This window comes from Kryptolebias marmoratus, linkage group LG18 (assembly GCF_001649575.2).
Source record: "Kryptolebias marmoratus isolate JLee-2015 linkage group LG18, ASM164957v2, whole genome shotgun sequence".
In the NCBI taxonomy this organism is placed as follows: domain Eukaryota; kingdom Metazoa; phylum Chordata; class Actinopteri; order Cyprinodontiformes; family Rivulidae; genus Kryptolebias; species Kryptolebias marmoratus.
The window spans coordinates 14,943,324-14,958,218 of record NC_051447.1 but is presented as its reverse complement, the minus strand read 5'-3'; the positions used below and the strand labels follow the sequence as shown (position 1 = coordinate 14,958,218).

Here is a 14,895-nt window from a genome sequence, read left to right as displayed (position 1 = left end):
CCTCCCCCCCTCACTTGTCCTCAAAGAACATAAGTTACACAGTGTATTAATCTCCTGATGAAAATTATATGGCTGTCTGGAGTTTTAATGTTTACTTGAAAGCCTGCACCCCTCCTCCTCATAATGGCTTTACAAGATGGGATGGTGGCTTTGGTTGAGACAAAGCTTCAACTCATTCTAGATTTCCACAGGGAACGTTAGTGGAACCTATTTCGTTAACACACACCGGTCGACACTGTCTATGAGGTAATGTAGTTTGAAAATAGGCTGAATGGAGATTTCTCTGAGAATTTTCACACTTTTCTATGTTTTAATCAGCATTTTCGTGTATTTTTAATGTCTCTTTTTTTCCTTTATCCAGTCTTGGTTCTTGAATATCTGAACGCTCACTGCTGATTTGATACATCTTCACTTGATGCAACTTTGTTCTGTTTTGTGTATGTTCATTTTCTTTCTCTCTCTCTCTCTCTCTTTCTTCTTTTATGTCTGCTTATAGTTCACTACATGAAGAAGGTGGAGGAACCCACCCCCTGTATGGTCATGGTGTGTGCAAGTGGCCCGGCTGTGAGACTATGTGCGAGGACTTTGGACAGTTTTTGAAGTAAGATCATGCTTTGTAACTACAGTACAATACTGTATGGACCGTCTCCTCGCCCTGTCACTGTTAAGTCTATGTGTTCATGTAGTTATTGCATCAAAGGTGAGACACTGATGGTTTTTTTCTGTCTCTGTGATTATATGAGGGTTCGTTTGTCTGAAAATAATCATTTGAAGTTACCTTTTGGAGTCAATCCAATTCAAGATGGCTGCCACAGTCAACTGACCTTAAAAAAGACAAAAAACGTCTCTAACTCAGTCAGTTTTACATAGATTGATCCATACTTTGCTGTGTTATTAACTGAGACTAATCCCCAGCACATATTCTGAGCACTAACAGATAGACAGTTACAATTCCATCTCCTCTCATCATAAGATGATCTTAGTCTGAAATGTGGCCGGTATTTTGTTTCCTTCAGGGAATGCTAGGCCTTTAATTTTGATTGTTCTGTCTCTTTTCAGTCCTGTGTGTGCCGCCTCCTCTCGCTGTGGCCTCGCAAAGAAAATATCTCTGTCTTTTTCGGGGCACATTTTGACCTCCAGACAGCTAGTTGACAGGGTTCTGCACCCGCAAAACGCGCCTCAAACCGACTCTGATCCATAACAAATTTCCTTCCCGGCGTGGAGGGGCCTGATAGGTTTGTGAAAAAGCGTCAAAAGCTAATGGCAACTCGCACGGCCGCACACTTACCTCCACAACAAAGGCCCCCATTCACTGTTGTCATGGTGCAGGCGCCAGAGCAAATGAACTCTTCATGCTCCATCAACAATTTAGTTAATTAGCTCATTTGTAATTGGCCGGCTTTGTTGCCAGGATGTTAGTGGGGGGACATCAAAGGAAGAAGGTGTTTGCAGCACTGCCGATTACAGGTTATCACATTGCCACTCACAGAGAGCCTCTCTCTCTCCCTCTTTCCCTGACTCCCTGCTCTCACACAGAGAAGAAAAGAAAGGGAAAGCTTTAATTTGAATATTCTAATTAGATTTGTAATTAACTGTGAAATAACGATCTGGTGAGTGTTTTTCATGGGTTGTAAATGTCCATGTGAATTCGCATAAACTCTTGAAATCAGGACATTGTAGCTGCTTATTTTCCAAGTCATGCATTTCTCTACAGTACTGACTGTAATAAGGTGCAGAAAGCTAAGAAATGCACTCGTACAAGAAACTAGTCCACCCATGGGGAGCAGTGTAAGATTTAGGTCAGGCTTTTGCTAATTCTACAGCAGCTTGTGAATTAAAGCTAAAAGGACTGTCTGTGGATTGAAATAGCTGTAATAAACAGTGTTTTCCAGTCTTTCAAAAGCACTGCCAGGCAGTAGATTAGGCTCAATTTTCACACGCTGTCAAGGCATATAGCAAAGTTAAAAGAGCTGTCATTGAAAGTGGATTTAAATGATTCAGACATAAATAGATATTACAATTACAGCCTGACAAGTGTGTTTTCTTATTTCTTCTGGAAGATGCAACAGCTACATGTCAAAGTCAATATAGTCTGAGTAGAGAGTGCCTACTGTGGTGAAACTTTGGAAGTCATTTCTATGAAAACCCTCCAATCCATTGTCCAACTTGGTCCATCTCTGCTCCTGTCCAGGTTGAACAGTTTGCCTTGCAGCTTGGGAACAGATTTGTGTGTGATTCGGCAAAACTGCATCGGATTAGCAGGTTTTCTGAAATCATGTCCGATCAACTTAGTGCACTTAGTTAGGGAAGGGATCAGTCCATTTCTTGGGAATGTATGCTCTGTTCGCACACAAACACATCAAAGCCTGTGTGCTTTAAGGATACTATGCCCCAGTAGGTTAGCTGGTTACTTAGGTGAGGATCCCTGTATAAAATCATGTGTTTCTGGGGATCCAATAAGCTGATAAGCTTGTGCAAAAAAAAAAAAGACGAATGCAGGCTTTTAAAGATGAACCAAAAGCATCGGGAAGGCACACGGAGAGAAAACAAATTTCAAAGTTGAAAACAGGTGCACAGGTTGGCAGGCAGTTTTGTAAGAATACTTTCCAGAACATTGTCTGCCACAGAACAAAACAGTGTCTTGGCTGAGCCCTGCGCTCACACCGTAACCCAGCCGGCGCGAGGAAACAGACACCAACAAAGAAGGCAGGCTCGTCATTAGAACAAAGATGGCTGCTCGGTGGCGTGCCTTGGAGCAGTCATTGTAGGTGTCAGAGGGAGTCCTTTCAAGTTTCCGGAGATGCCAGTTCACTACACACACATTGATGCACATATGCGCGCACGCACGGGTGCAGTTTAAACGGGGTTACATAAAGTGGGTGTCAGATTTAGATGACAGCTTAGATGTTGGTTGTTGGGTTTGTTGGAAAGGGGAGGGGAGACCCAAGTCAAGCTGCCATCTCGTAGCTCGCTGCAGGAGCTCGGCTCAGCGGCTGTGACACGTTTAGTCATCTATTGTTTTGTTGCATGAAGAAACTTGTCAAGATCAGCATTTAATAGCTCCTCAGTGCGCTTTAAAGTGTTCTCACCTGGAAAAGGTAGCCGCGAGGTGGCTGGCACCCTGAATTAGCTCTGTGAAGTTCAAAATGAAATAATCTTGCCGCGCCTGTTTCTTGAGTGGCTGAGTGTTTCGGTTTGCGGGTGTATTTGTGTTAGTTACACAACAAAGAGATGAGAGACACAAAATGTGCATTTAGGTTGCTTTTTGTGAGAAGCCTTTGGTTAGAAAATAAAACAAGAACGCACAATTAATGTTTAAAAATTTATTTGCTTATGTGTGTTTTTTTTAGAAGCGCATGAAGACGCGTTTGTCTGCACAGTCTCAAAAAAAGAAGCTTGTGCAAATCCAATTAATGATTTATCCCCTCCAGTTTGACTTTTTCCATCCCTTTTAGATGAATGTTCTACCTTTACAATAAGATTTTGTACATAAAAACAAAGCACGCTTACGTTTCACTCTTCCTTATTCTGTCACCACTCTGCTCTCCTGATTTGTGGCACCAAGACAGGCTCCATGTTAAAACGGCGAGCTCAGCCGCTAACCTGAGCGTTGGTGTCTGTAACCTGCCGCTAATTAAACCCAAAAGGCAACAGCCAAATGTCTTTGTGTCTATATAATGTACACATATAGAGAGCGTGGAGGCAGGCGGGTTCTGCCTCTGGATAGATCCTCCACCCTTCCACGTGTCTGCCGCACTGTGACGAGACCTTTAAAAGAGAGGGCACCCCTCCACCAAATGGTGTGTGTGAGAAAGAATGTGTTTAACATATATGCATTTACAGTACAAGTGTGCGAGATACTGAGTTGGCATGTCATATGCAGACAAACAGGAGGCCTAAATTTCTCTGCAGGGCCTTCATCACCCCTGATAATACACACAGACAATTAGCAGAATGTATCATCCATATATGCTGGCTTGAGTAGATTTATTATTGGGCCCTTAGTGGACGTTGATGGTCTATACATATTCATGTTCGCAGCTTTAGGGAAAAACCTTTGAGATCTTTTGTTCTCTTTGTGAGAAGAATAGAAAAAGAAATCTCTATTAGTGGTTTGATAAACAACTACTCTGTCTAACATCCTCATTTTTGTTTACCACTCTTTCTTTTTTATTATTTACTGTGAATAGGGCTGCCACTATTGGCTATTTTTATTTTTGATTAATGTACCAACTAAATTAGCGATGAATTGAAATGATTAATTTTCCTCCGAGGTTCATTATTGACAATTTTATTTTAATTCGTGTTATTTTTAGCTGTCCACTTCAGCATTTACAGTATGTCACAAACTGAAATGTAAACAAATACTTACAAATGAAGTACAAAATAGGTTTAAAGTGATAACTCCAACGTGACAAATAAAATGAAGCTCTAATTATTTATGTTTTTAAAAAAGGCTGAATATTAAGGATTATTGGTATGTTGTGTTGTGTTCCTCAACTAACTACGCTAGATTCAGCCATCATGTGTTTCCTGTTACAACAAACAAACATGGACAAAAGAGATCAAGATCTTTTTTTTCAGCATTTTACTTCAAATACTACCGCTTAAACAAGAGGTTAATGGGAAAATGTAAAGAAGCCGGTGGGGAACCAGATTTCGGGGGAAAAAACTCGACACACATCGGTTAGAAACTGTTAATCCACTGAACATAAACCCAGATTCTAGTGTAGAAGTTTCCTCAAACACTTATTCTCATGAAAATACGACAGACAGACCTGTCTAACTTCATAGAGTTCAAAAAAGTACATATTTATCTTTTTCCTGGCCACTCATCAGTAGCTCTGTGAGCCTACTTTTCAGATGTAGTAAGCCAAGGAAACCTTGCAGAACATGCAATCCAGTTTTAATGTCTGCTAGCTAGAAGTACTCCCACACTTTAGACCCCTACAGCTTTCGAAAACCTTTTACAACTCGTTCCATCTCAACACTGTATCAGATGTGGAAGGTAGTTGGAAACTGTAGCTCATCGAGCTAACAGGAACTTGACTGATGTACTCAGCGCATACTAGCGGCGTGGAGGAAAACAGTATTTTAGATGATACTTATGAAAATAAAAGATGAAGTCATAAAAATTATTGATTGCGTCAATAACCAAACAATCGCTGCAGCCCTAATGTGAATCATTTTGATTCCTCCATCTTGGCTAGATCTGTTAAGTTTCCATTTCCATCTTTTTCCTTAGTTCTTCATCAGTCTTCATAGGAAGCAGCTTCCTGAAGGGCCCAAACCAATGCTTCTTCTTTGTAATGAACCACAAACATAAACAGAAACTTGAAACTTAAACAATTATTGTGAATGGAGCAGGATGCTGTAACTAAGTCACTCTGACTCCTCCTTTTGGCTTTAATCAATTTCTCATTCACTTTGTCTAAATTGGATCCTAATTGTGATGTAATAAAATGTTAAAATAAGAGGTAATAATGAGAAAATGTTAGTAATTAAAACCCATTTTTTAATTCAGACATAAAAGCAATATTTTTCCCCATTTCCGTAAATAAGATTTTCTTTCATTATCGCTTTTTTCCCTGTCATGTTCCTCTGCCCTCCTCCTCCACTTCTGTCTTTGTTTGGCATTATTAATGCTCAGTAGAACACGCTGCCATTTGAATATTTCATAAACGCACGTAGTAATCTTCCTGTAATCGCCTCGCTAACTGGCCAGCAGTGAAATTGAATGCACGAAGCTTTTAACTGGACGCTCGCGAGGCCTCGCACACGAACGCAGGCAAAATGTAAAAGAAACAAGTTGCTTGTCAATGAGATGCAACCTTAATAAAGATTTTGCTCATCTTTTTTTTTCTCGTCCCCCCCGTTTTTGTAATGAGGTATCTTCAGGGACAGCGAGCAGCCATCTCTGTGCTTTTGAAGCAGCTGTAATTCATGACACACGCCATACATCAAGTGCATAAGATAGCATTATAGGCAGTGAAATGAAAAGGGTATTTGCAACATTAGTTCCCTCATCCTGCGAGGGATGTGATTAAATGATTAATGAAATGCCCCCCCTCCTCCCCACTTCTTTTTTTTTTTCCTGCATGCACATTCTGAAACAGCAATTAGGCACAGGGCTGAAGAAATCCACCCCTCTGCACTGCCATCCCTCTTCCCACCTCTCCTTTTTTTAAAAATGCTACCTTATTCTTGATTTATAGGGAACATTTTCAAAGTATTAGACCTGAAATTGTGAGGAAAAAGCAAATGAAATGGTTGAAGTCTAATTGAAAGGTACAGAACTATTGTGATTACAAATGTTGTGATTGACAGGCCAGGAGAAACCAGCTCATTGAGTTGTCTTGTTTTGTTCGCCGCAGATAAACACGAGTAAAGGAATACGTGGTGGGAAGTGTGTGTTTTTGTCCCTCATGTGTACCGATCTGTGTTTGTGCGGGTTCACGGTAACATAAGCGAGGTGTGTGTGTGTTGTTAGATAAAGTGAAAGCCGGAGAGGAAGAGATTTTGTACTCCCTCTAATGCACTGGAGGCTGTGCTGTAAATGATCACTGAAGGGTCTGCAAGCTAACCTATAATTACTGGAGATAAAGTGGCAGCTCTGGCATTTCATAAGCATGTCTCCTCAAAGCTTGCTTTGTGAGTTTGTCTCCAATGATCATTTAGACAGAGGCTCATTACCCACAGCATCACAACACTTTAGGAGCCACTTTTCACCACATATTTGTGTTTGCGCGGCTGTGTGCTTTCCCGGGAAGAAAGGTCTACCTTAATGGTTGAGCTTTTGTGTCCTACAGATGAAATCCAATCAAGACAAAAACCCTCATTGACTGTTATGGCTGTCTGGCTGCCTTTTTCTTCTAATGAGGCGAACACACCAGATATATTTAATATGTCTGCAGCAGGATAATGCACCTTCAAGTGAAGAGCCGCCTTTGTGTGTCAAATGTTGGCGGTGTTAAATTGTGTGTATTGTTTTCCATAAATTGAGGCGACGCAGCCATTCTGCTGGGCCAGCACGTTTTATTCTCAGAAGAAAGCAGCGCTCAGGGTGGCACTGAAGTTAGCCATCTAAACCGGCGCAGGGCCTTTTGTCATGTTAAACATGGCACCGCACACCGTCATGTTACTTCTAATTACTTCATTTCAACGTGGAACAATGGGTTTTTAACTGGATCCTATAGATAATTGTCCCTGTATAGAAATATTATCATAAAAACAAAAGAGCAGTGAGGCTGATACTGTAATTATCATCCTCTACAATTTAGATCATGGTAAAAATGAATAGAACCTGTTGTCTTTTTTAGCTTTGACATTTAATGTATTATAAATCTCCCGCCTAATCTCCCTTACTGTATGTCTGTTTCTCCCTCCAGGCACCTAAACAGCGAGCACGCCCTCGATGACCGGAGCACAGCTCAGTGTCGAGTCCAGATGCAAGTCGTTCAGCAGCTTGAAATACAAGTAAGTTCTCCTTCGAGTCATACAGGGTAAGAAACTCACATTTGACTAGATTGACGTTTTACAGTACTGCAGTCAGACTTTTCCAGTCAAACTTTATTTTTAAAGTTCTGCAAGTGAGAGAAAGGCCACATTGTGGTCTGCTTAATACTTCCAGACAAGCAGGACCTGCTGGATTCAACAAAGCCACTAAACAAAGGAATCCTCGGGCCTTACAACGAAAGCCATTATGGCTGTTTTAATTGAATTAAGCCCATGCTTTATTTTCTCTCCTCTCTTTTTTTTCCTCCTCTTTTTCTTTCCAATTAATAGCGAGCGCATCTCTCCCAGTCTGCTGTGTTAATTAACTGCACTTTGCACCTGAAGAAAGCTCAAAAGGAGGGAACTATTTTCAGTAGGTGGAGCGTGACCTTATTAAGAAGTCATGTTGGATAGATAATGAGAGTGCTGATTGAGTGACATTATTACTCATCACCGCCGACAAGCACTGCTTTTGCTGTGGAAACAAATAGATATGTACTTTTCAAACTTAACTCGGGAGCAGCTGAAAAAGTCGGTCAAAAGTGAGACTCATTTTCTTGACACAGCTCTGCTTGATAGACAAAGATATACAGTATATTAGTTATTCAGCTCTGTCCCCAGTGGTTCCTAAACTTTTCAGCTTGTGACCCAGCAGAGATGTGTGACCCAAACTGCTGCAGGGTAAAGTGTACAAACATTGCTAATAACTCAATTAAACAAGGATGTGATGACAGCAAACACAGCCTCAACATCAGCTTGAATATTTTTACCCATTTATGACTTTTTTTTTTTTTTTATTTGTCGTGACAATTATCACAAACTACTACATGTTATTAGCAATCATTGAAATTCAGAGGTTGACCTATATGAGTTTTGTTATGGCCACCATACATATACTGATATACAACAGATTTAGTTTTTCTTTTTTCTGGTAGATATGTAGTTTTAATTGAACAAAATATGCCAATATTTGCTTAATTGAAATAAACACTTATTTAACAACCCTTAGAAGAACTCGTAGCAGATTGTAGCATCTCCAAATAAATTTTATTAAATTTCTGGAAATCATATCAAGACTCCTCAGTTGATGTTTTACGACCCACAGTGAGGTCCCGACCCCAACTTTAGGGACCACTTCCGTAGAAAGTAGGGGTGTGTGATATGACTATATTGGATTATAAAGGATTAGAACATGTTGACAAGGCTGAGAGATTGTAGTAACATCTGTAGACTGTATTCTGTTCATTGTTCTGTGTTCTGGCACAGATGCATTCGTTGGTTTCCTCAGACAAATCTTATTTGTGCAATTCTGCAAACTTTAGCAAACTGTGATAAAATCTGTTTGCAAACGTTATTTATAGTTTTTCTTTAAGGGTTTTTAGGGCTAAGTTTTTACATAGGAAATGGTTTGCAGGCACTGCTGAGTAACTTGCAAAATAGTAAAAAAAAAAAAAAGAAAAATTGACAATGTTTTTGACATATTGCCACTCCTAGTCTCATTAGAATATCCACATTTAACATAGTCATTACTTTGTGGAAAGCTTGTTTAATCTACAGGAATCTGAAGGTTCCTCAAGTAAATTTATAAAGTGGATATTTTTTTAAAAGATTTGTGAAAATAGCTTTTATTTTTTCATTTCTTTGTGATTTTATCATTGCAACCCAAACTGTTAAAGCTTGATCTGAACAGTGTGACCAATTACAGTGGTGCGCTGGTGCTGTCTGTCCTGTTTCTTCTCTTCTCTCCCTTTTCTTGAACCCCATCATCTCTTTCTTTGTCTTTTTACCACTAGAGCCGTCACTAGTAATGAGGCCCAGGTCTGTGTATGTGTACACCTGTGTGTGTGTGTGTGTGTGTGTGTACCAGTTTTCATTCCTGTTTGGGTGTTTTATCTTTGTGTGGTAGTGTATTAAGAATGTGGGCAGGAGAAGCGGACCGGGGGGGTTCAGCCTTTCACGAGGTCCGGTCCCTGTCACTCCATGTGAATTAGATTGATGATAAGCACCGGCTGGGGCCACTAACTGGACCGGGGAGGCGGGGCCGCCTGGCACCCTGTTTGGGAGACCCCTTCACCTCTCAGCAGCTGCTGGCTGAGCTCCATCCCCCTAACAGTGTCCACAGGACTTTGAGCCGACACTCAGGACCACCTAATTTAAGGCCCAACTGGCTTGTTACTGTCAAAGTCTCGCTGACCTAAATTCTGCTATTGACAAAAAGATGAAATGCTATTTGTTTTGGCTGACCTGTTCTCCCTCCTGTCTCCCCCTGTTCCCTTATTCTCCATCCACATCTTTCCTTCTATCTTTCCTTCCTCCCTTCCATCCTTCCTCTCCTCTTTAATCGACCCTAATGTACTCTCCTCTCCTTCTCTCTTAACAGCTTTCTAAAGAGCGAGAGCGTCTTCAGGCGATGATGACCCACTTGCACATGCGGCCCTCAGAACCCAAGTCATCTCCCAAACCAGTGAGTGCATATTGCTCTGCCTCCCATAGACACACGAGACAGCCACACAGAAAATGAACAGTTTAAGCTGCTGCGCGAGTGAGCGACAGAAGATGAAAAGGGGGGGGGGGGAATGCGATTTGTAATACAGAGTTACATCTGCGTCTTATCACTTATTGCGCATTGTGAGAGGACAATAGAGTTTGGAAGTGTATTAGATGGCAGAGCGGCAGAGTCCTCGGCTAAAATGGTGGGGTCATTTCTTTGTGATAGATATAATAGCCAAAACAACCTGTTGGCTGCTGATGACTGTTTGGCTCAGTGGCCACAGCAGCACTCAGAAGTGGAATGACAGAGTAGAAGATATGTCATTTTAACAACAAACAGCTGAAAATGACAGCTCGCTGGCGAAGACGGTGGGATGTTGACATGAATACACACAGTGGAGCTGAAATTGGCCACTAAAAAAGAAAGAGGCAAAAACTGTGAAAGGGGTTAGTGGATAAAAAAAAAAAGAAATTTTCGGTCCACTTTTAGATAGAATGATTACGCTCCAAGCTGTATTTGAATTTGATATCAAGATTATACATTTTTGGCAAACATTCTTCCCCCTCCAAATATTAGACGTCTTGAAATATTAGACAGCAAAACATAGTTAGCGTCTTTCTGCTGCTTAGTAAGTACCTACTTTCAATAGAATAATTTTCCCAATCACCTCTCATCATAGAATGTAGATAATCACAAGATAGCATAATTATTCTATAATTCCATCAGGAATCAAACCCTTCTTATGATTCAATCGTTTTTTTTTTTCTTCCACTCTCCCTCTATGTAGCTTTTTTTTCATCTTCCAAACTCCAGCAGCTTGGTTCCATCTCATCCAATAAAGAATTTGCAGCCTATAATCCGTGGCTGAATGTGAATGAATGATGCTAATGAAGTATTGCATTACATAAAGCTCACATGAAAGAGCAGCTAATTGCATTTGATGGTGGGGGCAATTCAGACAGAATTCCTAAACGAACAGTTAAGTCCTCAGTTTTAAGGCTTCTCCTCTTTATCAAGGGAGGTGAGATGAAGATTTATGTTTTAACACTCTAATTATACATTCCCATAAGAGGGCATGTGACAGGAAAACAAAGAATCTGATTGGCTACTACGTACTTAGCTTTTTAAGATTTGATTAACGTAGCATCTCACTGGGCTGTGACTGTTGGAGACTAGTTGGTAATAGTTTGACTCAGTATTGCTGGAAAACACGCAAATTTTCAGTCGCAACCTCGCTGAATTCTGAACATTTGCTACTAATCGACCAGCGGGCAACGTGGCCAATTAGTTTTTTCATTGCTAACCTCTGCCCACATCTACTGGAGTACACTTCTGAAATAAAGATTTATAGCAGTTTTTCAATAATAATTATTTATTATCTGTATGTTCTTTCGTACCCGGACATGTTTTCTGTCCAAGGAGAGCTACCATGCAGGTGCAAAAATAAAGATTTTGCACTCTTGAGACAGGTTGGAGGCAACAAAATCACGAGTTTGAAACCCCTGCAACGTCTCTGTGAATTTTTTTCTTTAACATGTTCAGCATTCAAGCAACAAGACTGTGAGCCTCTGTGACTCAAGTGAGTAAATGGAGAACTCCATGAATGGTTCAAGACATTCAGGAGACTCCCATGTGAAGTCAAGAAGTCTGTGCTCAGCAGAGGTTTGGATAAACAGCTCATTACAGCTTATTTAGTATATAATTATCATCTGAAAACCTCTCCATCAACCAGAGTCTTTCAAACTTGACATTTATCATATTTATCAACATGACCGCCAATGCCTCCTCCTCAGCTCTGCCCCTCCGTTCCTCAAGTCGATTTCAATCCGGAGTCCCGCTTCAGATGCATTCCACTTGTAGACTCACAATTAAGGCAATTTGGCTCGAATATGTAACGATGTCATTACCATTCCAACCAAATTAGCGCAGAGACTAAAAGGTCAGTTAGGAATTTTCCAGTCGGTTAGAGCCTCTCACATGAGATTTGGGCAGCAGACGCAGAAACGGTGGAAACGCTGGACGATCAGCAGGATGTGGAGTGAAAGAGATAAAGATTCAGCATCGAGTGCATGTATGTAGGAAGTGTCCATAAGTGTCCGTGCAGATTTCCTTCATGAACTTTATAAACTTCCACTCGTGCTCTGCAAGTCACGCTGTAGCTGTAATCTCTGAGCAAAGTTCTTTTCTGGGTTTGAAGCATGAACCCATAAAGTAGTAGCTTGTAGTGTCAGTAAAACTGTATTTACTTTACATGTACAAAAAACATTTTGCATCATTACTTTCCAATCAATCCAGGATTGACCAAATATTGTAAGGAGTGACTCTAAATCCTCACGCCAAAGCAACAGCACAGGGATATTACTGGGTTTTTGTTGTCGTTGTTTTATTTTTTATGATTTTCAAACTGGTGTATTTTTGTGTTACCCAAAAAGCAAATACACATTATTTGAAATCAGACAGAATTATCAAAGATCACTTTTAGAATATAGTAATTTATATTTTCCAATATAGTCAAAAACAGGGAAAAAAACGCACTGAAAATATTTAGTCCAGTCTTCTGTGGTCATTTCTGCTTCACCATAAAATTTATGTACATTTCTTCATTTTAACTTAAGTCCTGAAATCAGTATAATTATTAGGCATCACCATGGGAGCCTGATTATGTAATAAAATGGGGGAGAAAAGTCCTGCATATAAAGATCTAAGCACCCAGGGTGTTTACATTAAAGATATCAAGATAATAGCCCCCCTACCAAGTCGTTCCTGGTTGGTGTAATGAAAATTGCAACATGCTTTCATGCAGGAGGAAGGGTTCAAATCTCATTAAAGTTGCCTTTTTTTTTTTAAATAAACCGTGGCGAGAGGCCATGATTTATGTAGACAAGAAGCCTCAAAGTTTTCATTCAGTTAGAAGAATATGGACCATAGTTTTAAAGCTTTAAAAAAAAAATCCACTTTGTCCTTTCTCATTTCAACAACTGAACACTGAGCGTCTGACTAGCAGAGCTGGAGTGAACCAACTCGAAGTCGAGGAAAAGGGGCGTAAAATGTAGCAAATGTTTGTAATTGTCATTTTTTTTGATTGTAACTAAGAAAGAAAATTTAGAATCAATAAACACTTGATGATTTTGTGTTGTTGCTGGGAGTGATAACATGTTTTTAAAGTTAAAAAATGGAGACACCTGCTCCATTGAGCAAAAACATTCATATAATCTAGTTTTAGAGAGATACTATGAATAGATAAATAAATGTAGCAATGCTGGAATGTTTAATTATGTTGACTTTAATTTCTCCAACCATAGCCTTTCATTTAGAAGTACAAAGTTGTACGTTGTGGACAGCATAATCAGATTTGATTGCTCCGTCTGCAGTTTTTCCACAGACAGTTTAGATTTCCTATTTATTTTTTGACAGTGTGGCTTGTATAAAAGAGCTATAAATTTAACAGGGTCAGATAACCCATGATGGCAGGGTCACAGCAACAAGAAGAGTTTTAAGGGCTCATTTTTTTCAGTGTGTAAGGATGATGAGTGTTTGTAGTGGGGCAGATAACGAGGGAGGGAGGCAGGGAGTGAGAGAGGGATGGGAGGGTGTGATAAATAGAGAGATAAAGAGAGATGGGGCCGGGATAACACGGAGGCTGATCGTTGGATAATCTTGAACAGCGTGCTCTAATTAGAATTCTTATGATACAATTTGGTGGTTGTAATTAGTGGAGATGGGCTGGCTCCTCTCCACGAGCCTTGTTAGTGGAAACACAGCTGTGTTGGAGAGGAGGAGTGCACATACTCGGCTCTGTCAGAGAACCCACAAAATCACGCCTTCCTCTTCCACACTGTCTGTCTCCGTTTCCTCTCCATGACTCGGATCTTGTCTCCTCCCTCTCCCTGCAGCTCAACTTGGTGTCCAGCGTCACCATGTCCAAGAATCTGCCCTCAGCATCGCCCCCCAACTTACCTCAGACCCCTACCACGCCCACGGCCCCCATCACACCCATGGCTGCCATGCCACAGGTGCCATCAGTACTGGGAGGAGCCAACGTCCCCAGCATGGGGGCCATGCGCAGACGCCACTCGGACAAATACTCCATGCCTTTGTCGTCGGGTAGGACCAACTACTCAGCACTTCACACGACACCGATCCACACATTCAGCACAGACAGTTCACTTCCAAACAAATCAAAGTGTCTGATCTTTGTATATTTGAATATTTAATTATAATGAGAATTTCGACAAACAGCTTTATCTGCTGCCATATTGGTTCATTTAACTGAATAGAAAACTATTTTGATTGTTTTGTTTTTTTCTAAATTTAACCGAGTTTCTATTAAAATTTAATGAACGCTAAAATAGCAAATTACAGTGATACCTCAAACCTGAGCACTAGATGATTAAAAGCACTCAACTCGGAATAGCCTACACACACACACACACACACACAGAGTGCACAGAACACATCCAGATACTCTCACAAAAACATACCCACACATTCACAGAGCAATGTTGGTCTTAACAGTGTGAAAAGTCTGTATTTAATCACTCGATATGTAAACAGACAAGAACTTCCTGCGTGCATAAATATTGCATGAATGTTAATTAAGTTCAAATAATGGTGGAAAAAATACAATATTTATTACATTAAGACATCCCATGTATTAAGCTTTGCATTTTAAATGGCCCGTCTTTGATGTTTATATTTACTCTCCATGTTTAGTGTGAAGCAGCATAAATTATTCAGCCTCACCCTAACTAACTACACACATCTCATATATAGAAGTATAAGTGTTTAATATCTCTCACGAGAGAGATTAATTAAAAATGCATTTTGTTAGACATGGAAAGTGCTGATTTGATGTGCCCCCCCCCTCTTTCTAACCCTCTCCACCCTCTTTGTATCCCCTCCCCTTCTCC

The 14,895-nt window shown here is 40.4% G+C and overlaps 1 protein-coding gene across 7 annotated transcripts in view; it reads left to right on the top strand.

Moving 5' to 3' along the window:
• The window catches only part of foxp2 (forkhead box P2), a 106,216-nt gene that overhangs the window by 80,348 nt on the left and 10,973 nt on the right, over positions 1–14,895 (top strand). For all 7 annotated transcript variants that reach the window (XM_017424861.3, XM_017424859.3, XM_037981164.1 and 4 more), the window contains 4 exons: positions 497–601; positions 7,389–7,476; positions 9,875–9,958; positions 13,879–14,089. In XM_017424861.3, the coding sequence (XP_017280350.1) occupies positions 497–601; positions 7,389–7,476; positions 9,875–9,958; positions 13,879–14,089 (488 nt within the window). The remainder of the gene's footprint in view (positions 1–496; positions 602–7,388; positions 7,477–9,874; positions 9,959–13,878; positions 14,090–14,895) is intronic.